The 26439-nt window shown below is 34.8% G+C and overlaps 1 protein-coding gene across 2 annotated transcripts in view; it reads left to right on the plus strand.

Moving 5' to 3' along the window:
• The window catches only part of CUL3 (cullin 3), a 103588-nt gene that overhangs the window by 45750 nt on the left and 31399 nt on the right, over positions 1-26439 (plus strand). For both annotated transcript variants that reach the window (XM_069466775.1, XM_069466784.1), the window contains 3 exons: positions 17742-17902; positions 19339-19453; positions 22125-22353. In XM_069466775.1, the coding sequence (XP_069322876.1) occupies positions 17742-17902; positions 19339-19453; positions 22125-22353 (505 nt within the window). The remainder of the gene's footprint in view (positions 1-17741; positions 17903-19338; positions 19454-22124; positions 22354-26439) is intronic.

The following is a 26439-nucleotide window of genomic DNA, read 5'->3' on the forward strand; positions in this document are numbered from 1 at the left end:
TAAGTAAGGATTGTTAAATGACAACATGAAAGCTGAAAGCTGAATATTTTCTTACAGGTTTTTAAAGTCTAAGTTCTTACATCCTCAGTGACAGAGGATGTCATATTAATATAAATATTTTTGTAATAATTATAGTCTAATAGCTGCCATCTGTTTCTCCTAATAGTAAATCCTTGTGGTGCATGATTACAGCCAGTCTTGCTTAAGGATATTAGCTTGTCAGATTCCATTTTTTTACCTATTGCTGTTTTTTGTTTTATCAGTCAAGAAAAAAAGTCCTGGTGTTATTTTAAGTGAAATAAACCAGGCATAGAAAGACAAATATTGCATTTTCACACTCATATATGGGACCTAAAAAAAATTGATCTCATGGAGGTAGTGAATAGAATGGTGGCTACTAGAGGTTGGTAAGGGTGGTGGGAAGGGGTAATGAAGAGGTGTTGGTTAATGGGTAATACTGTTAAATAGAAGGAAAAGGTTCTAGTGTTCAATAGTGCAATAGGGCAACTATAGTTAACAATTTATTGTATTTCAAAATAGCTGGAAGTTTTCAAATGTTCCCAGCATAAAGCAATGATAAATGTTTCAGGTGAATCATGTCCCAGTTGTCCTGATATGATCATTATATGTTATATGCTTGTATCAAAATATAACATGTACTCCATGAATGTGTACAATTATTATGTATTAATAAAAAATTAGGGGAAAAAAATCCCAAAAGCTGGGAAAAAAAGAAAAAAAGTCTTGTTAAGCAAGACAATTTGAAAAATATTGACTTGAGCTAGCTGTTTAATAACTTTCAGGGAGATTAAATTCTGTTGTTTTTTTGTTTTGTTTTGTTTTTTAACTTTAGTATGATTATAGAATGAAGCTAGATTCATCAAGCTTAATTGTGTCACTGTAAAATTAACAAGTCTAATGACTTGTTATTTCAGTGTTTGTTTGGGAATTGGATATAATGATTTTCTTCTAAGGTTTCACCTTCTTTTCAAATTTTTATTTCCAGTTTCTTTAGTTTTGATTTTTAGTTGCAATGTAGTGATAAGAGCTTGTCCTAGTTTCTTTTACTTGGTAGAATAAAGCAATGTTTAGAAAGAATTTCCAGTGAGAACAAACAGCTGTAAAGTTTTTTGTTCTACTCTGTGAATTCAGTCAGGCCTATTGCCCCAGGTTTTGTAAGGGCTTAGTGGCAAAGGGGGTCAGGGAGAGGCCACTTCATTTTTCAGGGATTTGATAAAAAAAGGTCTAACAAATTACTGAGCTTTCCTGAGCATTTTTCTCATCAGGTTATATATCAGCGTGTGCTGTCATTTTGAGGGTAAATGAGATAGCATGTGAAAACATATCATAATGTCTGGCATATGAGAAATAAGTTAGCTTGCTGCTGTTCTCTTTAAATTCTAGATTTGGTGAGTCTTTGAATTCCATATCAACTAATCTGACGTTAAAATAGAAAACTACTTGTATGTAATTGTATGGTTCATTGCTCTGTTGTCAAAAGAATTATTTTAAAATTTTATGCACACATACTCTCTCATGTTATTTTTTAAATTTCTGTTTTGTTTCAGTTCCTTTTTTTTTTGCAATGAAATCTCAAGCCTTGAATCCTGGTTCTGCCACTTAGGGATCACAGTCAAGAAATTAGTTCATGCCTCAGGTTCCTCACTTATAAAGTGAAAAAAATGTCATTAATATTGCACCAATTGGGTAGAGTTAACCATGAGGCTTAAATGAACCCTTCATCTAAAGCACTTATGGGGATTGGCCCATAGTAATATGCTTAGTAAAAATTAACAAATGTTAATATTTTTGGTCCCATCATCTCTTCATCAAACCCATATGGTAGTACCACAACACTGGATAAACTGAAATCTTACATAAGGTAGATCGGTGTTACTATTTGTCCCTTGTCACAGACCTCTGATTAGCCCTCCATACCGCCCAGCAGTTTCATTCTTTTCCTTTAGTCAGCTTGCTCCAGCAGTTATTTCTCTTCAAACCTTCAGCTCTCTCTCTCTTTGGTCCCCTCACTCTTAGTAAATGATCTTGCCTTACCTCTCAGAAAGAATAGAAAGCATCAATTAGGACCTATGTTCATTTCTTTCTACTAAATCTAGAACTTTACCTGTATCTTCTCCCCTTTTATGGTTTTTTCCCTCCTCTTTTAATGGAGGCTGATGTTTTCTGTCCTGTTGTTAAAGGTAAGTTCTCAACCTGTGCTATGGATCACATCCCCTCTACGTTATCCGAAACCTTAAGTATTTTTGGATTCTGCCTTTTTTTACTGGATCTTACTCACCAGCATTAGACATGTTCAGGCCACTCACATCCTCAAAATAACATTCTGTTAAATTTTCTGATGGACCCCTGCACTGTCTCCCAGGGTTTCTCATCTGTCATTCACAGCTAAATGTCTCATAAGGAATGTTGACACTTGCTATCTCTCTTTTCTCATTTTTCATTGACTTTGTGTTCCAGTTAAGCTTCTACCTGAACTATTCTGATCGGTTTTCCCTGTATTAGGATCACCAGGCTATCTGTGCAGCTCTGAGGGCAAAGATCACTGCTAATCCTCATTCTTCTTGATTTTCAGCAGCATTTGGCACAGTTGGCCCCTCTTCTTCTTCTGACATGTTTTATGTCCTTGATTTCTGTGACAAAGTGCTCTCTTTGTATGCCTCCTACCTTCTGACTGTTTCTTCTCAGCCCCTCCTCCTCTACCACCACCGCCATTACCATCACTCCCACTATTCCCCCTTAAATAGACATTCTTTGGACTTAGCCCTAGACTTTCTTATGGTACACTCTCACTTCATTTAGCTTCCTGTTTGTCTGTGCAGATGATTCTCAGATTATGTCGCTAGCCTCATTCTCTGAGATTGTGACTCATGTATATTCATTTGTCTAGTTGATGGCTCCCTTCATTGTCTAAGTAATTTGGCATGTCAAATGAGCTCATTTGACATAATCACTATCATTCCAGTTGTTCATACCAGAAACTTGGGAATTATTCTTATCAGTTCCTTCTCCTTTTCTCCCTATGTCATCTATTGACAGAGTCTGCGATTTCTCTGTGCTTTCATTTCTGTTACCCAGCATCCAGCCACCTTCATTTCTCTGGGAACATTCAGTATAAGTAGTCTTATGACATTCAGTGAATCCTTCTCTATTCTCTTTTCCATATTGCTTCCAGAGTTGTTTTGATCATGTTACTGCCCTGCTGAAATCCTTACCTCTCATCCTGGAATCCTCACATGAGTCTTCTGTCTGGTAATGTTTCTAGAATGTTTTCTTTCTTCATGTGACTTGCTCCCTACTTACTTATCCTTTAAGTCTTGCTCATATTTCTTCTAAGATTTCCCTGGCCCATGTACTCCCCACCAACTGCAGTTGTTCTCACTATACATAATAGTACTTTGCAGCATTTATCACAATCATTAATAACTGTTTAGTGTATGGTTTCCCCACTAGATTGAACTTTATGAGGATGGGGACAGTGTGTCACTATTATGTCTTAACTAGGCACTCACATATATCTTGAATGAATTAATACAGATATATAATATGTTCTTTTTTAATGCATTTATTAAAAATTTAGATTCAGAAAGAAATTAAAGTATTGATATCTTCATATTCTACAAGGTAAATTTTTTTTATTTTCCTATCCTTCATTGTCTTCTTTTGCCTTTGTATCTGTAGTATTCTGGGCTTAATTAAAATGCGCTTAGAATTGCATTTTAAAATTAAGGTAAAATTTATATACATTGACATGAGCTGAAGTGTACAAAATGATTTTTGACAAACATACACTCCTCTAACCAATATCCCATTCAAGATAAATAAGTGCGTTTAATTTTCCAAAAATCAAAAATGTTTTTTCCTATTGACTTTTGCATTTATTTTCTTTGAAAAATTTTATTCTCATTCTAGGCACCTCAGATCATATTACCTGAATAGGCCATATACCCCATGTGTACTGGAACCTACACAGGTTTCTTCCTGGGATTACTGGCTCTAACTGTTGGAATTTTAGATCTCTGGTTCAAAGAGGGAAGAGAGAAGAAGCTTTACTGTTTACCACCTACCACCTACTCAGCTAGCTGACTTTTACTCTTAACAAGAAGGTGTCTGTGTCTAAGATGTCATGCACGGAGTGCGTAGATATTATGGGACACGCTCCTTCTCGAAAATGAAGGTGAAATCAGAAGTTACATGGAGGCAGCCATTGGTCAAAACTTGTCCCACATAACTTTGTTGTTTGGCAGGTTCAGTGTTTCAGAAAGAAAAAGTTCACGTTTCTAGATAGAACATGTGACCTCTGGTTTCTGCCACTCCACCCCTTCCTTATGTTTGAGACTTGCATTACCTGTTTGGCCCATGAATTCATTAGAGTTTGTAATCCCTGCTTTACTTAAATTTGTTATTTTTAATTCCTTTTTTCCTTAAAGAAATGATTGCATGTTCAGCTTTTAACATAGTTTGGGACTGGTTAGTATAAGTTTCATTTTCAGTTTGAAATTGTTCAAAAGATTAGTGATTGGGAAAAGATAGTATAGAGAATGTTTATTACAAGTTTCTGTGATAGCCTTAATTACTGACATAATCCATAAGTGTTAATATTTGGTTCATTTTTCTCTTAATAATACAATATCAAGGGAAAATTAAATTTATAGATAGTATTGTATAGGCTGCTCTTTGAGCAATTAGAATTAATGTCAAAGGAATAGAAAATCATTTTCTACCTGGATATATAGGGTTAATAGAGGATTAAAAGAGGAATTTTTTATATAAAACTTTATGGTAGATTTTAAAAATTGATCCTCTTATCTTATCTTCATTTTGTTATTTTAGAGATAGGATCTTGCTTTGTTGGCCAGGCTGGAGTGCAATGGCACCATCATAGCTTACTATAGCCTCAAAATCGTGGGCTCAAGTGATCCTCCAGCCTCAGCCTCCCAGGTAGCTGAGACTGCAGGGATGGATGCACAACCATACCCATCTAATTTTTTTTTTTTTTTTTTTTTTTGGTAGAGACAGGGTCTGATTATGTTATTCAGGCTGGTCTCAAACTCCTGGCCTCAAGCATTCTTCACGCTTCAGCCTCCCTAAGTGTGGGATTACAGGTGTGAGCTACCTACCTCACCTGGCCTCAAAGATATTTTTGTGTCTTTACTTGTATTTGTCTATATTTCCAGTTGTTTTCATAAACAGCAACAGTAGAGTAGTATTGCAGGTTATTAAGATTCCAGAGAATAAATTCTAAGGCATGGGTAACCTAGGAAAGGAGGGGTCACTGCTTCTTTGAGCTCTGTCATCAGGGATGGGTAAAGAGGTAAGGTGGAATATAAGAACTTTGTGAAGAAGAGAGAAACTGAGGAACTCTTCTCCTCCTGCTCTTAGTCTCCTTGGTAAAGTAGAAGGTGGGGCCATCTGTTTAGGGTGACAGAAGCATGTGAATTGTTGAGAGCTTGAGGAGTGTGATAGGCTGAGTAATCCAATCCTCCATATATGTCCATGACTAATATCTGAAACCTGGGAATGTTACCTTAAATGGCAAAAAGAACTTTGCAAATGTGATCAAGTGAAGGATTTTTAGATGCGATTACCCCCAGCTATTCCCCTAGGTCTGATGTAATGACAGTGATCCTCACTACAGGGACACAGGAGGAGTCGGAGTCAGGAAAAGATGATGTGATGATGAAAGCAGAGACCCGAGTAATGCACCTTGAAAATGGAGGAGGGTTCACTAGCCAAGGAGTACAGATGGCCACTAGATGCTGAAAAAGGGAAGGAAGTGGATTCCCCCTCAGAGCCTCCAGAAAGAACCAGCTCTGCCAATGTCTTAGCTTTAGCTATCCCACTGAAACTGATTTCAATTTTCTGAACTCTGAAACTATAAGAGAATAAATAAGCCACTAAATATGTGGTGATTTGTTACAGCAGCAATAGGAAACTTAATACAAGGATAAAAGTTTTGAATACTTGTGCTGTGCTGGGGTAACCTAGGTATAAATAAATAGATTATCTGTAGTTGTGAGGGAATAATTTAGGTGGATGGCACAAATTTTTTATAGTGGAGCAGTCAACAGAGTTTGTCTTTTTTCCAGAGGTACTTAGCAGCCTCAGAGAAAAAATGTTCAAAATAAGAAAAACCCACTGTTAGAATTTTCCCCTGTTGGGTATGGGGGGAGAATTCTCAGACAGTAGCATTGTTGACATGGTTGCTCATGGCTCTCTGCTGTTTAAGGAGGCAAGTAAATCATAAGGTCCCAAGAGATAGAAGTATTAGGTATTAGGGATCAGTAGACCTGGAGGTCTAGTGAGAATGAGGGGCAGGTTCATGTAAGGTTCATAACAGAGTAGGAGAAGTGAGAAGAAAAAAATGATGTTCAGTTCCCCAATTATTTGATGTCTTCTATGGTGGGGGCAGGCCCAATGCAAATGCTATGAGCTTTGCTCATATCAATATGTGGCTGAAGGGAATCTTGATAAAATGGAAGATGAAAATTAAGGTATTTGTAAGGAGTGTGTCAGATTGCTTAATAGTTGAATGTCATAGTTACCAAAGGTAATAGTTGGCAAGGAGCATAGTTGGTAGAAATACTGTAAGCTATCTGCCAAAGCTACCAAGGAAAGTTTGTGTGCCCTTGGAGATCAGAAGATGGGATGAGAACATAGAGATAGTGGTGGATCAGTATTCTGTCCTATAGATTTTGATGCTTCTATCTCCAAAACACCACATTTCTTTATAGTAGTCGACTGTACATTTGGAGAAAATAGCTACATTTTGGAAAAGCACAGATAGGTTGATAAGTTTTTCTGGCACCTTCTTCTGCTTTCAAAATGACATCCTAGAGGAAAACAGAATCCAGTGGCTTTTGAGCTATTAAAGTTCAAACCTGTTTAACGTTTTTATTGACTGCTTTTATAAGAAAGATGTGTTTAAGACAGGCGTTCTCCATATGTGCTCTGATTTTTGCATTTGTAGTTGACGATATCCAGTACCCTGGCATCTTTTTATAGTTAGGTCAAAAGCCAAGTTCTACATCTTTATGTAAAATAAAAGCAGGGCATCGCCATAAATACTGTAAAGGTTAAGAATGTGCTTGATAATTAGGGTTTCTTCCCTGCCTTCCATCTCAGCTCCTGTTTCTTTTTTGTTTTTGTCATGCATAATTACATTATTCTTCTTGCTATTTAAAGTTGTTTAATGTTCTTCAGCTGCTGTCTGAAACAAATTAATAGAACCATAAACAACTTGATCACTGTGCCCTGTTTTTTTTTTTTTTTTTTTTTTTGGCATGCAGCAATGATTTAGCATTCCATGACATTAAGTTCAGGGTGGCAGTATTTATTCAGTGTTTATACTGCTTAGCATGAAGTAGACCCTGTAGTGTAGTTAGAAACACAGCACATATTTCTTGATGGAGTAAAGGGAATGAAACTTTTGTCCATAAAGTGGATTGCTGCCAATATATATATATAGAAAGTTGGGAGTGGTGAGAAAAATGTTTAATGATGAATTACAAGACTCTTGGCTTTAGTTCCTGCTTTGTCATTAGTGTGCTTAAGTCATTTAACATCTCTGGGTAAGGCATTTGCTTCTTTATCTGTAAAGTAAATTTATTGGATAAGACCTGTGATTCTTATTTTATTGGGAGTCATAGATCATTTGGAAAATGGTCATAATTCATGGACCCCCGTCCTAGAGGTAGGCATGTGTACATCTACATATGACACAGCACATACTTTTTTGTGCAGTTTCAGGGGGCCTGAAACCTATCAGTGGGATTGGGTTAAGGATATGTTGGTTAGATCATTTTAAATGTTAGAGCTAAAAGGGCTGTAACATTTAAAACTGAAAGTGCATACAGCTAGATGCGGTGTCTGGGGAATAGTAATAAAGGGAGAAAACAGGAGCTGTAGATAGATTAGTACTATGTTGATCACAGTTTCTTTAAGAACTCTTAAAGTGAGTTACTACAGCCTTGCTTAACTATCAGTCTAATTATTTTTAGTTGCCTGGCTAATTTTTTCTATTTTTGATATAGACAGGGTCTCACTCTTGCTCAGGCTGGTCTCGAACTTCGGAGCTCAAGGGATCCTCCCGCCTCAGCCTCCCAGAGTGCTAGGATTTCAGGTGTGAGCCACTGTGCCTGGCCTGAACTCTGTTTAATAGAATTGATAAGCCCAGAGTTTTGAAGTATGTTGCTTGTTTCATATATTGAAGCATTTAGTTCATGTATATTTATGAAATTAATGATATATTTGGGTTTAAATTTACCATCCTATTTTTTCGTTTAATCTGTTACTACTTTTCCCATTTTTTTTTTTTTTTTTTTTTTTTTGGTGAGGGGGGTTTCCTTTAGATTAATAAGTATGTTTTATTATCCTTACCCCTCCCCATTAACTCCTTATTTATATATTCTTTTATTATTAGTGGTTACTTCAGAGATTACAGTGTACATCCTTATATGTTTCATTAGTTTTTTATTTTGTTTTTTACCACTTGGATACCGTAAGAGTCTTAGGATACTTTGACTTCCTGTTTTGTTGTGGTTTTTTTTCCCTTCCTTTTGGTTTTCAGACATTCGATCCTGGGTTGTTTTTGTTTTGTTTTGGGGGGAAGGGAGCAAAAGCCTGGTAATTTTGGATTGAATGCCCATATTGTATATGAAAATTGTGGAGGCCCTGGATGATACCTTCCTCCAAAGGAAATTTAATTTTGTTCCAGCAGGCAGGCATAGTATGGACAGATGACCATGATCTAGTTGAGACTGTCTTTTCCAGGCTTTCTTACTATTGTTTTCAGTTTGCCTTTTTTTTCCCAGGGCATACCTTCATTCACAGGGCGTTGCCTTTCTGGGATCTCAAATGAAAGAAAGCCTGAGATGTTTACTAGGTTGCTTTCTGAATTACTGTGCCTTGAATTCTAACGTTTGTTTCTTTGGCATTGCATGTCTGCCAGTAGTCTTTGTCCAGCTCTTTAACCTCCTATGATGCTTTCTGTTTCGATTTTTGGTGTCATCATCCCTTGCTTTGGTGATATATCAGTAAACATGTCAGTGGATAATTGCTTGCAGAATTTCTGGTTCTCCTTTGTATTTCTCTCCTCTTCAAAACCTTGGCCTCTTAAGTCCTAGCTGTTTGGTAGCCAGCGCCACCTGTGACTTTGTGCTTGGCTTCTTATTTCCAGTCCTCTGAATATAGCAAATGGCCTGAGGAACAAGCCATGGTTAGTGTCAGTATTCTTCCCTTTTCTACAGAATCTTGGCCCCGCAAGTCCAGGTTGCCTTTGTTGCTCTTTGATGCTTTTAAACAGTGGATTTTGGGGGATTTTTTGCTTTTTTTTTTTTTTTTTTGTAGTAAAATACACATAACATAAAATTTACCATCTTGATGATTTTTAAGTATGCAGTTTAGAGCTATTAAGTACGTTTACATTATTGTGCAACTATCACCAGCATCCATCTCCAGAATTCTTTTCATTTTGTAAAACTAAAACTCTGTACCCGTTATACAATAACTTCTCATTTCTCCCTCCCTCAAGCCCCTGCCAACTACTTTTCTACTTTCTGTCTTTATGAATTTGACCATTTTGGGTACCTCATATAAGTGAAATCATAAGATATTTGTCCTTTTGTGACTGGTTTATTTCACTTAGCACAATGTCCTTAAGGTTCATCTATCTTATGGCATATGTCAGAGTTCCCTTCCTTTTTAAGGATGAGTAATAATCCATTGTATGTGTATACCACATTTTATCTGTTGGGCACTTAGTTTTTCCTACCTTTTGGCTATTGTGAATAATGCTGCTATGAACATGGGTGTACAAATACTTCTTCAAGATCCCGCTTTCAATTCTTTTGGGTATATATCCAGAAGTGGAGTTGCTGGATTATATGGTAATTCTATTTTTAATTTTTTTAGGAATTTCCATGTTGATTTTCACAGCAGCTGCATCATCTTACGTTCTCAACAACAGTGTACAAGTGTTCCAATTTCTCTACATCCTTGTCAACACTTGTTATTTTCTATTTTTTTGATAGTATAATAACTAATCTATGAGTGTGAGGTAGTAGCTTTTTATTTTCATCCAACTTTTATAGTTGTTTTTGCCAGGGGAGTTGGTCTTATAAAAGCTTTTCTTTCAAGAGTTTTTCTTCTCAAGTGGACACACCTGGAATGGCATTTTGGGGTAGATGTCATTTTACAGATGAGGAAAGTGAGACACAAATATTAAGGTCACACCTAGTAAATGGCAGAGACTGTGTGGTTCTTGAGTCACTACTCTTAACCACTGAATTATATCGCTTCTTTACATGTCCTCTTTCCGAAAAGATGGTCTTATAAATTCATTGCTCCAAGACTTTGAGGGAGATTACTTTTAAGGTTCTGATAGGGGCTATTTTCTAGTTTCCTCCTACCCTTAGATTATAATTCAATTTAGAGTAGGGAACAGTGCTTTTGTTTTATGATTTGATGCAGTTTATACAACTCTAGAGAAACATGGCTAGGGTTTTGATTTGTCTAACGTCTTGATAGACAGTTCTTTACAAAAATGGAAATTATTTTCAAATAGAATTTTTTATAACTACTGTGTTTTCCTTATTTTCAGAGCCCTGAGAGGGAGATTTGAAGCCCATTTTACAGTTATGGAAACGATGACTCTGAGCTTTTAAGTTGTGGCTAAGTCTTCACACCAGCTTTTTTGACACTATATTCTGTACTTTGCTAAATTTACTAGTAATATTGTTAAATCCAGAAATGTTAATCTGTTTATACAATTACTAATTCATGCCTCACTGGTGCCTTTTTAGAAATGTATTCCGCTCTAGCATTGTGGAATATATTGGGACAATTCTTTAAACTTTGATCTACTTAGACTGTTTTTTTCCTGCTATGATTCTGCAATAGAAACTTTTTGGTACTTTTCTGGGTTCCCCCCCCCCCCCGATTTCTATCTTTACTGTGTTAAACCATCTTAACCTGTATTTATTTCATGGTTTGAAAGTGAACCCTATTTGAAAACACTATTATTAATACTTGCTGAGAGAAGATTGCCCTAGTGATTAAGCCTTAGTAAAGCAGGTTCTAACATGTTCTGATAGACTTTCCATAGAGTTATTTGCTTGTTTTTTTCTATATGAGTTTAACTTTTTAGGGTTTATTTCTAGTTTATTGGAATAAATATTTTATATTTGTAAAGATTTTTAACTCTATTTACATTCTTCTTTTCCTTTTCTTTTTGGAAGAAAAAGACAAAAACACACTTACAGATACTATGAGTACAAGAAACTGAAAGAGGAGCTATTTAAGAGTTTTACTAACCAGCTTGACAGCTTGAAAAACCAACACTTAGAGCTGTTCACTACATTTTTAACAATAGTCTTTGCCTAAATAATTAGCTACCAATAGCCATAAGTGAGACCAGCCAGGGAAATGAAGACAAATGAGTACTAATATATGACCAGCCATTGTCCATTAGTGGTATTATTAAAAGTCCTGAAGTACTGGACTTTAAAGCAAAAATTTTATAAAGAGCTCTCTTAAACCTTATAATTGAACCAAAGGGCTGTTGTATTTATGTTTATAGTCCTAAGTTTTCAGAGTTGAATGTGACCTAAAGTTTAATTTTAGAATTTGCTTCTCAAACACCTATTTAATCTTGAAGGCCAACATTATTCAAAATTCACTAGGTATGGGTGATAGTGAAAGAACTTTTAAATTGTTTTCTTTCCTTGGGTGTACCACTGATTATTGTGCCCAGAACCCATTTATCCTACTTTGCTTTTGTATAATGTGATGATTGTTAAAAATATTTACTGAACCTTTTCTTGCAGGTAAGTTAGGTATTAATAAGAGTTGTTTTTTTGAACTTCATTTTCAAATTTTTTAATTTTAATTTTGTTTTAGTTTGTTTTTAATTCCATTCCCTGAATAATGAAGGTATTTAGCCCACTTACAAAGGTACTTCTTGACTTTGCATAGGTTTAGCTTTTGCAACTATATTTTTGTATAGTGTGTTTTGACTTTTTTTGACATACAAAAGCATACTTTTGTATGCTGAGTTTGATCTCTTATACATTAATTAACTATTTAGATACCTTAATGGGTTTTGAGCCATCAGTAAAGGGCAAAAGAGACATCCTTGTCAAGATGGTGGAAGTAGTAATATCTATGGTCTTGTGGGGTTGCCAGGTACCTTGTTTGCTAGTGTTCCTTTGTCTGTTGGAAATGCAAAGAGCCACAGGTCTTGAGTGGGCGTTTGCAGAAGGTGTTTTACGTGAAGGTCCCTGGTTGAGCTTCCTTTTTCTGCTAGCAGAGAAAGACTGTCTCTACTCCACCTAGAGAACTGCTTGTCCTAGTTGATGCTTTTAAACAGTTGGTACGTTTGTATTTTTTATCCAGTCTTTATAGTTCTTGGCAAAAATGTTGGTCTTATAAAAGCTGTTCTTTCAAGACTAGAAGTGGAAATAAGTGGAATAGCATTGTGAAAGATAGATGTTACATTATATGCGAAATGCCTATAAGTTGGTTTATCAAGCTAACTGTATGGATGAAGTCAGATGCAGAAGCAGTCTGACTTCTACCTAGCTCTGTAAAAAGGAGGACATGACATAGTCCCCATCATTGGTTTCTCCCTCTTACCCCAAGATCCACCTAGCCAGTGAAGGTTCTTGTCCATTGCAGGCTTGCTTGGCCTTGGAATAGCAGCCCCTGAGAGAGAACTATAAATAGAGATTTAAAATGTGGTTTATCTCTGTGGTGATGAAACTCACATCCCTTTATGTAAATATAATGTTTGACTCACATTAGGCTTTCAAACACGTTTTTCAGAATGTTTTATATTTAAAACGCCTATATTTTGGCTTTAAAAAACTAAATATAAGTAGCCACCAACTTTATATCTCTACTGAGCTCTCTTTAGTAGATAAGTAACTAATTTTGGACTCACACAAACTACATTTTGGTCAAAGCCTGAGATTAAAATATTTTTTCTCTCTTTTGGGATGATTTTTTTAAAATCTTGTTCATAGTTTGAGATTCCATTCTCTAGCTAGTTAGAGGTTAATTAGAGCTGGGACTTTTAAAAGGTCTTAAAAAAAATTAACTGTTAACATGGAAACATACAAAAATAAAAACCTCACAGGAATTTAAATGATTAGAGCTACATTAATTTGTATTACATAAAATCAACCACTTTATATTTTAGCAGAGATTTCTATTAGAATCTGTTATGAAAATGCTGTTGTATCCCTACAGCCTGAATTCCTTCTGCTAGTGCTAATGTAAGCAATAAACAAATGATTTAGTATGCTCAGTCAGCAGATATTTTAATATATATCATGTGCAGATCACAAGTTTACTGTGAATGTATTCATGCATTTCTATCTAACATATGCACACATAATCAAGGGCTTCTGTTTGTATTGCCTTTATTTGATGATAATTAATCATACCTATCAAACATTTAATATAAGTGGCCATTTAGTATTACTGATTTTATATAGCCATACTTAAGTTTCTGTGTTTTTCATTTATTAGCACTCTGTTATCGATAATCAAATTTTAGGATTAACAGTTTTTCTTAATATTATAACTAATTTAATGAGTAATTGATAATCAATATATACATCTTGACAGTCTCAAGTAGAAAGACAGGGTCAGCTCTTATACCATAGTATCTGCATTTCCCTTGTCCCATGGATTTAGGCATTGTATGTTCTGCCTGCACCCTCCAACTTCAGGTTGAGTATCCCTTGTCTGAAATGTACAGGACCAGAGTTTGGTTTGGGGGGAAGGAGATGGATTTTGGAATACTTGCACATGCATAATGAGATACCTTGGATTGGGACCCAAGTCTGAACATGAAATTCATTTACATTTCATATACACCTTATGTACATAGCCTGAACATAATTTTATACAATAGTCATAATAATTTTGTGCATGAAGCAAAGTTTTGGCTATAACCTGTTATATAAAGTCACGTACGGAATTTTCCATGTATGTATGGCCTCATGTTGGCACTCAAAAAGTTTCAGATTTTGGAGAATTTTGGATTTCAGATTTTTAGATTGTGGATGCTAAACCTATATGTATTGTCATCATGCCTGGCTTCCTTTACTGAAGCTTCTTTTTCCTTCATACACAGCATACCTGAAGAATTCTTCAGCTGTGCCTGATCTCCTTCTTCTGCCTTTTTGCCAGAGGGCTTGGAATAGCAGATATTATAGGGCATGAGGTTATAGATACACTTCTTTTAGTAGTGAATAGCATCATTTACTTAAAATTAGGAAGAGGAAACCCCAGGCCAGGGAAGACTGATAACAAATAGGAAGGGAAAAAGTAGTGGAATGTATTTGATCCCCCATATATGTTAATTTTTGGTCAGAGGATTACACTTCATAGGAAATTATATTAGCGATTATCTTTACCAGTCCTCCATTTTATTGAGGGCCACTATGAATAAATTACTTATTCAGGGTTCTATAGCCAGTTAACAGCAGAGCTGTGAATCATACAAAGAATTCCTAACTCCACATCAAATATTCTTACTATTATTATAAGATTGTATTCAAAAATTTACAGTAATTGATAGAACAGTTTGGTAATTTCCATATGACCCAATAATTCCACTCCTAGGATCCACCCTGGGAAAGCATATGTCCACAGAAAGATTGTACCCAAATGTTGTTCATTGCCACATTATTCATAATAGACAAAAACATGGATGAATGGGTAAGCAAAATGTGGTATAATCATGCAATAGAGTACTGTTCATCACTAAAAAGAAGGAAATACTTATTTATGTTACAACATTAATAGAACCTTAGAAATTCCCCTAGTGAAGGGAATCAGACACAAAAGAATATAATAATTACATGAAATGAAATGTCTAGAAAAGGAAATTTATAGAGACAGACGGCAAGGCTACTGGGAGTGGGAGTGGATATTGACTACAGATGGGCTTCAGGGATTTTTTTTTTTTTTTTTTTTTTTTTGGGTGGTGGAAATATTCCAGATTGGATTATGGCAGTGGTTGCATGACTACAGAAATTTAGTATAAATTATTGAACTCAAAAGGATGAATTTTATGACATGTAAGTTATACTGTAATAAAGCAAAAAAGGAGGACTTAAAATTACTTGAACATTCTGATTTACTCTGAAGATTACAATTGTATATATCTTTTGTTCTGTAATTCTTGTAGGTAGTGCTCTTTCAAAAAAAAACCCTAATCTAATTATTTGACAATTCTCTTAGCCTGAATTAAGAACATTTGGTTTCTGAAGAAGGTGTTAGTATCTTAGTAGACATATGTTAAACTTGCTAATTTTTATATATATATATATATATATATGTGTGTGTGTGTGTATGTATTTTTTTTCTTCTTCTTCCCACAAGATTTGTTTAATGTTCCATAGGCTTATATCATAGAACATTTGAAACTGAAAGGACTTGCCAGAATTACTGGTACTTTCTATTCTAGTTGTAAAACATACTGATAAAAAGTTCTCTCACTGCTGTTAGGTTACTTTCCAGTATAATCTTCTGTATTCTGCACTTAACAATTGAGCTTTGTGCTCACTGAAATTCTGCTGTATTTGTTTTCAAACCTGTTTTTACGAGTTACACTTGTTAATGTCACAAAATTTGATACTGTGTAAATCAGTAAAATAGTGTGAAAATAGAATTTTTTCTTTAGCAAACTAGATTGAATGCTTTGGAAAGATGTGAAAAAAAGTAAATGGCTGCATACTGGTTTGAATTGGGTGTGGGTAATTTGAAACGTTGAAGTGGAAATTGTAATATAGAAGGATTTTTATTAATACTTTCAGATAACTTCACAAATCCCTTTAATTCATGCTCCACCTTAATGAAATTGAAATTAGAAATGTTAGACAATTTATTATGTCTGGGTATATGTAAAAAAGATGATACTGAACTCCAGTCATTGGACTTATGTTCAGAGAAAGTCTTAATATCTGAATGAACATTTATGTTTTAAAATGTTTAAAGTGCACTTGTGTTTGTATGTTTAATAGTTTCCCTGTTTACCACTTGACTTTAGTTAACCAACCAGAGATGCTGGTTTTGATCAGAGTGGGTAAGAGGAGTTCTCCTCTGTATGCTACTTCTCTGTACTACAGAAATTTATATTCAGAACTATAAAATAGTTAATTTAAGCATTAATAGGAGTGGTTACTTTTATAATAAAAGAGATTCTCATTGCTTTTTAAATTATTAGATTTATGCCAGTTTTTACTGCATGCATTTTTCTGTATGCTGAAAAGTAGAATCCGGATGATGACGGTAGAGAAGGGTTGGTCCTGGAGGTCACAGTAAGCCTAAAGAGGAGGTTCAGGGAGAGTGGGAGTTAACAAAGAAAGGAGGGGTGTGGTCAGAGGGAAACTTAAGATGTTGAGCATGGAAGTGTGAAGTCCAAGAACTTAAAGTCCTCAGTGAAAATTTTGAACTCAAGAAAGTTGATGTGGAGATTTGAAAAATATGAGCTTGTGCTAAGATTATATAGAATGTAGAAATGTGAGCACCAGAGATACTAAGAAATAGACAGCTTTCCTTGTGGCCATTAGGTGTGTAGCATTTTATGAAAGAAGAAGGTTGGAAAATGATGTCATATGAAACAAGAGCTGCACATAGAGACTTTATTAAAATTGGAAAGTTGATCAGTACCATTCTGGTTACATTGTTAATATGGTAAAGCTCTGTTCATGTTCACCTTTTGGTTGGTGTTAACTTGGAATTGTTCAGGTTTATATACAGTACATGTTTCAGAAATTCAAAGATCACTGTTTGCAGTGATTTAACTTTTTTGGTTACAGATGCCTTTAAGAATCTGGTGAAAGCTATGGTCTCTCTTTCCAGAGTACTTAATTACGAACAAACACATAATAATTTCATAATTTTAGAAGGTTTGCAGACCCGCCAAAGCTTAGATCCTTGTTGAGAACAGAAAGAAATTATCATACTGCTAATAAAAAACAGTAGATTTATTTCAGTGCATTTTGGTGTAAATACGAATTTTTCAATAATGCATGAAACAGGACTTTTATAGCCAATAATTGTGGATTATCTGCACTCTCTAAAGTGAGATACCTGTAATCATGTTGGTAAGAACTTAGAAGTAAAGTATCACTAGTAAGTAATGTGCTTGAAGTGATAGTAACTAGAGGTGTTTTAATTGAGTAATACTAATGCTGCTCCGTTGTATGAATTAGAGCCTTTTAGTATTTACCAGTAGTAGCAATCAACTTTTAGTCATATGGATCTGTATTTTATTCAACTCTCAATTTTACTTGAAAAAGTATGATCTTCAAGTAGAGTATTTAAGAATGATCCATGTGTGGGCATGGTATAGCTTTGGGGAGAAAGTATGATATGCCTTACCATTGCTATCTGCCTTTTCTCTTCTGCTTTCTTGTGCCCAGATGTGATGCTTGCTTTTCCTCCTCTTTTTCTTAGGGTAAATGGGCAATCATTTATAGCTATTATTTGTTTTGGTAACCATTGTAAATTGTAAAGACTGACTTTTGTATGATGGAAAGTACTGGAAAATTCCACGTTGCTGAAGATAGTTTCAAGTGTTTCTCACCTGAAAAATGACTGCTTTTGGAATTGTATTTCCTTTAATTTGTTATTGTAGCTCACAATAATTATTTTTATGTTTGCAAGAATTGTACTCACACTTGTATGATTTTTTTTTTTAACTGCAGGACCGTGTTTATGTACAACAAAATAATGTGGAGAATGTCTACAATTTGGGATTAATTATTTTTCGAGATCAAGTTGTACGTTATGGGTGTATTAGGGATCATCTACGGCAAACTCTCTTGGATATGATAGCAAGAGAGAGGAAAGGAGAAGTTGTAGACAGGTATAATTTATCTTTTTACTCTCGTGGTTTTGATTTTTTAGTGCTTACATCTTGAGAACCAATTCACTGTCATAGTTTTAGTAAAATAAATAAAAGTTTGTCCAGCGCTTTGTGCAAATCCTTTAAAACCTTAATTCACAGTTAACAAAGTTAACCTAGAATTTAACTTGAAAGTGGCAAGTAATATTATCCAGCTGTGGATACAATGGATGCATGGATACAATGGCTGGATACTTTCTAGACAGCCCTCATGTATATATAATGAGATATGTGTGTGTGTATATATCCCTATTATATTAATTTTTTTTATTTTAATTTTTTTTTAAAGACATAGGGTCTAGCTCTGTTGCCCAGACTGGAGTACAATGGAACAATCATAGCTCACTGTAGCCTTGAACTCCTGGGCTCAAGGGATCTTCCTTCCTCACCCTCTAGTAGCTAGGACTACAGGCATGCGCCACCATGCCTGGCTAACTTTTTAAAAAAGTTTTGTGAAGGTGGTCTCGCTATTGCCTATGCTGGTTTTGAACTTCTGGCCTCAAGCAGTCTTCCTGCCTCAGCCTCCTAAAATACTAGGATTACAATTGTGAACCGTTTCACCCAGCCTATGATATTTTTAGAATAGACCATCCTAAGCTTTTATTTAATACACTTTAAAAGAACAAATCAGTTATTGGTCTTCCCTTATGATTTTTCATATATTTTTCATGCTGGCATTTTGTTTCTTTTTTTTGCTCTCGGTCTTTTTCCTTAAGGGCTTTGTCTAGGCTTCATGCTTAACATTTTTGAAGAAAAATGTTGAGTATAGTCTAAAATGACTAAGAACTTCTATACCTCTTCTAAGTCATATTCCATCCCCTTTCCTAACGTGATTGCAATGCCGTTTTTGTGATGCTGCAGCTCGAGTGGCTTGAAACGTGTAAGATTGCTTTCTCTGCTTCTGTTTTCAGAGCAGCAGTTAGATGAAGACTTACAAAGTTCTTCTTATTTCAGCTTTGGTGCTTGACCAGGATTATCAAAGCCATTTAGTGCAAAAAATTATATTGCCTAAGAGTAGCTGTGTGTTGTACCCATGTCTGGCAATGCAACCTAATCTACCTATCTTCCTCTCTCCCCTGTTCCCTCCCTACTTCCAGGTAAACGGCCTCTCTGTGTTTTAAAATACATAGAAATATTTAGATATTTTAAACATATTTTCTTTACAAATTGTAAGCTATAGCAGGGTAAGAACAACTTGAGATAAATAGCCATGCAGACAAGATATGCCTTGTAATTAAAATTACTCTAAATCCTTGTTATAAATGAGGAATTTATGAGAGATTAGTCACTTTAATAAAAATTAAATGTTTTGAAGGTATTTTAACCTATGTTTTTGTATTTTTATATGAAATCTTTAATGTAACTTGACTATGAAGTGATGTAACTTCTTTTGACAGGGGTGCAATAAGAAATGCTTGCCAGATGTTAATGATTTTAGGTCTTGAAGGAAGATCAGTCTATGAAGAAGATTTTGAGGCTCCTTTTTTGGAAATGTCTGCAGAATTTTTTCAGGTAATCAGTGAAAATGTAAATAAATATTCTTTTAAGATTCTCAACATTATTGAATATAGTTAGCAATTTGACCATTTTTACCATTTTTGACTAAGATGCATTGGGGCAGGGGAGTGTGCAGAAAAATACACTTCAGCGCACCTACCCTGCATTCTCACATTCCAGTTAAGCAACTCATTGAAAATAAAATTAAAGAATTTGAACTCATACACATGGTTTTTAAAATTACACAGTTGACCCTTGAACAGCATGGGAGTTGGGGCACTAACCCCCCCCACCCCCGCCAAATGCAGTCAAAAGTCCATATATAACTTTTGACTCCCCAAAAACTTAACTACTAATAGCCTACTGTTGATAAGAAGCCTTACAGATAACATAAATAGCTGATTAACACATTTTTGTATATTATGTGTATTATATGCTGTATTTTTTTTTTTTTTTTCCCAAGAGGATCTGATTCTTTTGCTCATGTTAGAACACAGTGGCATGTTCATAACTCACTGCAACCTCAAATGCCTGGGCTAAAGTGATCCTCCCTCCTTAGCCTCCTGAGTAGCTAGGACTACAGTCATGTGCCACCGTGCCTGGCTAATTTTTCTATTTTTTGTAGAAAAGGGGTCTTGATATGTTGCCCAGGCTGGTCGTGAACTCCTGGGCTCAAGCAGTCCTCCTGCCTTGGGCTCCCACAGTGCTGGAATTATAAATATGAGCCGTCATGCCCGGCCTATGTGCTGTATTCTTACAGCAAAGTAAGCTAGAAAAAGAAAATCTTATTAAGAACATCATAAGGAAGAGAAAGTATATTTACTATTCATTAAGTGGAAGTAGATCATCATATCCTCGTCATCTTCACATTGAGTAAGGCTAAGGAGGAAGAGGGGGGGTTGGTTTTGCTGTCTCAGGGGTGGCAGAAGTAGAAGAAAATCCATGTATAAGTGGACCTGCACAGTTCAAACTCTTGTTGTTCAAGGGTCAACTGTACTTTATAAAACATAAACTTAGAAATATATTCTTAATATTTTATTATATTTATATGTTACAAATTATTTAAGTACCGTAATACACAGGCAGCACATCACTAATAAAGTTTTACTGTACAGGCTTTTAGTAGTGTAAATTACTAGTATAATAGACATAGGGATATGATGAGTCTGCAGTGCATATTTGCCTTAAAGGTTGTTGATTAGAAAATTTTAGGTCAATGAGTACTGATAGAAGTTTGCAGCAATATATACAGCGCCAACTAAATTGCTGAAAGTGAAGCTAAACGAGTTCATTTATAATGAAATGATGGTAGTAACGGTAACTGAGTGCTAAGAAACATAAGACAGTATTTACAAGTTAAAGATAAGTAGGCATCCTTCCTCAAAGCTGCAACTATCTCAGTTTACAGTAGGAGTGTTGTACTGTTGCCTAAACAGATATCTTTGTAGAATACTAATATAAAGTTTTTGCTTCAATAATACGCTTTAAAAAAATAAATATGAAATTGTAACTCTTAATAACTTAGGTTATTCATAAGAGTCATTGGATGTATATAAAAATGGAACTCGGTGAATTTTGGTATCAATTACCTAAAAAGAAACAAAGAATGGACTTGCTGCTTTTTCTTTTTCCAAATCAGTTTATAGCCCAATCAGGAAGATCTTTGTGGCCTGCACTGGTGAGCCTGGACTATGCTTTATGAAGTATTAATTTATAATGTAGGAAACAGTCTTTATTTTCTAATATGTCACTAGTTATAGATATTTTTGGCAATATTTCTTTCCTTTGCATTAGTTTTAATTTCCTTTATTAAGTACATAAATACTAAGAGAAGGTAAATTGTTTATAAATCAGGATTCCAAAATGTGCTACAGTGGCATACATACGTATGTATAAATATATAAACATACTATTTTTAAGAGTGGAGAGATGGTCTCACCAAGATTTTTGTTTGGTGCATTAATGTCCAAGGAACTTGGTTATTTTCAAGGATTAAAACTACTAGTTAAGAAAGTGAGAAATGTTATTCAGTCCGATACATAGTTTATATCAACATGTCTTCTATTATATAATTCTTAGATATATTCACTAATGCTGTTATCAAATAGGTTAAAATCAGTTGGGATAACATTTGTAATTTAGTGGAACTTTTGTAAGGCTGGTGGTGGTAAGCAGACAAGATTAACAGTTACTTGAAAGTTCTAATTCTCAGACTTTAGTATAAATGTATACTCCTTTGAGACTAGGAGTGGGGTGGCAGGAGGACTTTAGTAAACAGCAATAGACAGCAAAGCTTACAGTAAACATGATGAATCTTTCTAGTTGCAATTTTACATTAAAACAAATCAAAGAATTTCCCACTCTTACTTGGGATTCAGATGCTTCTATTCTGTAGTTTTGACCCTCAATTGGCATGCATTTACTTTTTCTGCTATTTAGAGTACATTGACAAAGTATGAAAAATACTGCTTATGGATAGTGTTTTCACATAGTTCTTATGTAAATAAATGCTTTCAAGGTTATAATTCAGACTATATGAATCTTTGTAATGAGAAATTACATAAAATGTTAATAGTCCTTATGTTATTTAGGCTGATTTATGATAAACATTGTATAAACCCAGTTAAAAGCAGAAACACATTTTCCTTGTATGTTTAAAAAAAAAAATCATGCTTCTTAATTGCAGATGGAAAGCCAGAAATTTTTAGCAGAAAACAGTGCTTCAGTATATATAAAGAAAGTAGAAGCTAGAATTAATGAAGAAATAGAACGGGTGATGCACTGCCTTGACAAATCAACCGAAGAGCCAATTGTGAAGGTGGTTGAGAGGGAACTCATTTCCAAGCACATGAAGACTATAGTAGAAATGGAGAATTCTGGGCTAGTACATATGTTGAAAAATGGAAAGACAGAAGGTAAGTGTTATTAATCTAGGAATAATTAAGTCGTTTTTAAAAATTTTCCTGCTGTTAAAGCAGATTGTGAATGTCGGTTTTCAAGAAGTTGTGGTATGAATTATTAGTTATCACCATTGTTACTTTGATGGGATTTAGTGACAAAGCTTTACACTATCTTATTAAGGAAAATTTTAGGTTTTTTTTGATGAATTAAATAACTTTTTCTTCTGTCTTTCATTTTAAGTCTCTTCACTTTGTATTTTTGTTAATCCAGAAGATTAGAGGTAATCTAATCTTACCATAATATCTAATCATAATCTCATTGGTGAGGCCAGTGAGCTCCTTATCTATACTTTCTTTTATATATCCATATCCTATACTTTTTTTTATATATCCATATCCTATACTTTTTTGTATATATCAGAGAATTTGGGCTCTCTCTTTTCACGTACTCTCCTATAGTCTTTGTTATTCTTTTAAAGTCTGAAGTTTCCATCTTAAGATTTTTGTAGCCTTTTATTTGAGATTTAGTGTTGATAGGGGTGCCAAAAATGCTTGTGTCTTCCATATTGATATATTTAGATATTTTTAGTAGATTAGTTTTGGGAACTCTGAAGTTACAGTCTGAAGAGAAAGGAGAATTGCATGAAAGTAACATTTTTTAAGATAACTACAGCATTTATTCTTGTTTATTTTGGCCAATGTGATGACTATATGTCATGGTATTTGGCTCTTTGCAGTGAATCCCCTTTGAGCTTCTTATACCTGGATATCTTGATTTCTAGCAAGGCCAGGGAAATTTTCCTCAGTTATTCTCTCAAACAGGTTTTCCAATCCTTGTATATTTTCTTCTCCCTCAAGGATGCCTATGATTCTTACATTAGGCCTCTTTATGTAATCCGATGTTTTTATAGGCTTTGTTTGTTGTTACTTCTCTGGTCTATCTCTTTGACTAACTTATTTAACTCAGAGGTGTTGTCTTCAAGCTCTGAGATTCTTTCTTCTGCCTGATGTAACCTGTTATGGCTTTCCACTGTGTTTTTTTTATTTCCTTGAATGAATTTTTCATTTCTAGAAGTTCTATTTGATTTTTCTTTATTCTTCAATGAATTTTTCATTCATTTCCTGCATTGTTTTTGTGGTTTCTTTGTGTTGAGTTTCTGTTTTCTCTTATATTTCATTAAGCTTTAAACTTCCTTATAATCCATGTTCGAAATTTTTCATCTGTTATTTCAATATTCTGATTTGGGCTGGTGTCCATTGCTAGAGAGCTGGTGTTCCCTTTTGGGGGCTGTCCTTTCACTCTGATTCTTCATACTTCCAGAGTTCTTTCGCTGATTCCTTCTCATCTGGAGCAGCTGTTGCTTCTTACTTTTCGTTTTCTTTTATTTCAGCATTTATTCTTTGTGGCTACTTATTTTTATTTTCCTGGAAAAGACATTTGTAAGGACAAGTGACCTGGAAGAAATTATAAGTAAAAGAACAACAACAATCATGTTGTCCTTATTCTTAACTTCTCATGCTTTGCTTTAAAACTTTCACTTTAGCACTGATGCACTATTAAAAAATAAACAAACTTGGTATCCTTGTTTCCCTGCTTCCTAGATGAAATTTTAGCAATATTTAGCCACTTACCTTTAGTAAAAGTATGTATTGCCTTGTTGGAGTCATGACGTAGGTAGGAAATGAGAAAAGTTTTTTTTAAGGGGAAATTACAAAGAGAGGGAGGATACAAGAGAAGTGAAAAGAAAACTGGTGAGAAGAGAAGTTGATCCAAGTTCTCCTCTAATGGAATTCTTGCGTTCTATTTTAAAATTGTTACATTTCTGTATGTGTGGTAAGTACGTACAAAACTATATGTAAATTTGTTTTCTTTTTAAAAGACTCTTCTGTTAAACCTTTTTTGTAATAGGAAAAAAAGTCACCTTCTAATATGTTTGCCATGTTTTTTAAAATTAAGGTCTAAGTCAAGGATTGGCAAACTTTTGTTTTGTAAAGGGCCAGATAGTAAAAATTTTAGGGTTGTGAGCCATATAGTTAACTACTCATCTCTGTTTTCATAGTGAGAAAGTAACCACAGATGATAACACAAATGAAGAAGCTTGACTGCATTCCTATAAACCTATTCATGGGCCCTGAAATTTGAATTTCATGTAATTTTTCACATGTCACTAAATACTCTTTTCATTTATTTTTCTGTTTAAAAATATGAAAACCATCCTAAGTTCATGAGCTGTACAAAAACAAGTGGTGGGCTATATTTGGCCCATGGGCTCTAATTTGATGACCCCTGATCTAAATAGTCCCTGGTAGACTGGGGCTTTATGCAAAGCATTTTGTCTGTCCTACTTAAACAAAATGAGTATTGATAAATTATCTAATTAATGTACTATGTAGGTAGTGAAGCAATGCTTTCTTACCCTCCTTCGGAGTGTGTGGGGAGGGGTGATTAAATGGGCTGGGGATTAGGGGGTAGGAAATGTTTGATGTAGAAGTTCTTGAGCATGCCTGAATTACAGCATCTCTGTAACCTGCATGAAAATTTATGTTACTGATGTCAAGTATGCCTAACATGGCAAGTACTTAACAAGTGCATGGGTGAAGGAGTATCAGAAGAACTACTTATCATAGTTCTTCTTTATTTAGTACTTAATGTTTTCGCAAGACAATAGCTATCTGGGGTTCCAAATTAAATTTTTAAATTCTGGCTTCAATTTTCCTGACCTTCCACTAGACACCCAGTTGCAAAATGTCTTTTTTTTTTTTTTTTTTCTTGAGACAGAGTCTTACTCTGTTGCCTGGGCTACAGTGCATCATAGCTTACTGCAACCTGAAACTCCTGGGCTGAAGCGATCGTCTCACCTCAGTCTCCTGAGTAGCTGGGACTGCAGGCGTGTGCCACCACGCCCATCTAATTTTTGTAGAGACAGGGTCTTGCTATGGTGCTCAGGCTGTCTCGAACTCCTGGCCTCAAGCAGTCTTCCCGCTTCGGCCTCCCAAAGTGCTAAGATTATAGGCATGAGCCACTGTGCCTGGCTATAAAATCATGATTGTGGTAGGCCCTGCTCTTGAAAAAAGTTGAACTTAGGAAACAGTTACTCTTGTTGAGAGTATTTTAGAGGCATAGCTTCACCATTATGAAGGCAAATTCTCATAAATCAGAAAGTAAAAAACAGTTTTCTCACTCTGAATGGAGGATAAATTAGACGGTTATAAGGTACAGATAGCACTATGAAAAATACGTTCAAATGGTATCTCACTTTTATCTCTTCATTAAATGCAGCAGAAATGATATTTAACTTTTGAATGCTAGATAATTTTCATTTACTCTTTCATATTCTCTACTGCCCCATACATTTAAATACAATGAATTAAATATGATGAAATGGCATTAATTTACATACAAGTATATAATAACATATATTATCTAAACAGAGCATACAACAGCATAGGAATCAAATAGACAACTTGAGAACCATTTTGTTAGGGTTTTCTGGTGTGCCACATTTACTGTAGTATGTGTCCATAAATTGCTGTTGCATTTGTAATACTTGTTTTTAATATGAGAAATTTGGTTGTAATTTATACTGAATATGTGGGAAGCTATAAGATTTTCCATGTGTTGGCTACTGTGGGCACATATTATTAATGAAAACATATTGTTGATAAAATTTGCTGTTAAAAGTCACTGAAACAAATTTTAGAGGATCCTTTTGATAAACTTGGTTTTAAGTGTTTTTAAAATACATACACCTTTAGTTTTAAGGTCTAACTTGCTCTTATAAATGTAGACCAAGGTAGGCAAATTATGGCTTGTTGTTCAAACCTGGCCCACCTCCAGTTTGATTTGAAAAAAAATCAAAAGAAGAATATTTCATTACATAAGAAAATGTATATGACTTTTCAGTGAAGTTTTATTTGAAACACAGTCACACTTATTCATTCATCTCTGGCTGCTTTCTTGCTATAATGGCAAAGTTGACTAATTGAGTCAGAGACTGTATGGCCCACAGCCTGAAATATTTACTATCTGATGATTTAAAGAAAAAAATTTGCCAGTCCCTGATCTGGAAACTGCTATTCTAACTCCATTTTCAAAAGTAA

The sequence above is a fragment of the Eulemur rufifrons genome, chromosome 1, assembly GCF_041146395.1.
Source record: "Eulemur rufifrons isolate Redbay chromosome 1, OSU_ERuf_1, whole genome shotgun sequence".
Classification (NCBI taxonomy): Eukaryota; Metazoa; Chordata; class Mammalia; order Primates; family Lemuridae; genus Eulemur; species Eulemur rufifrons.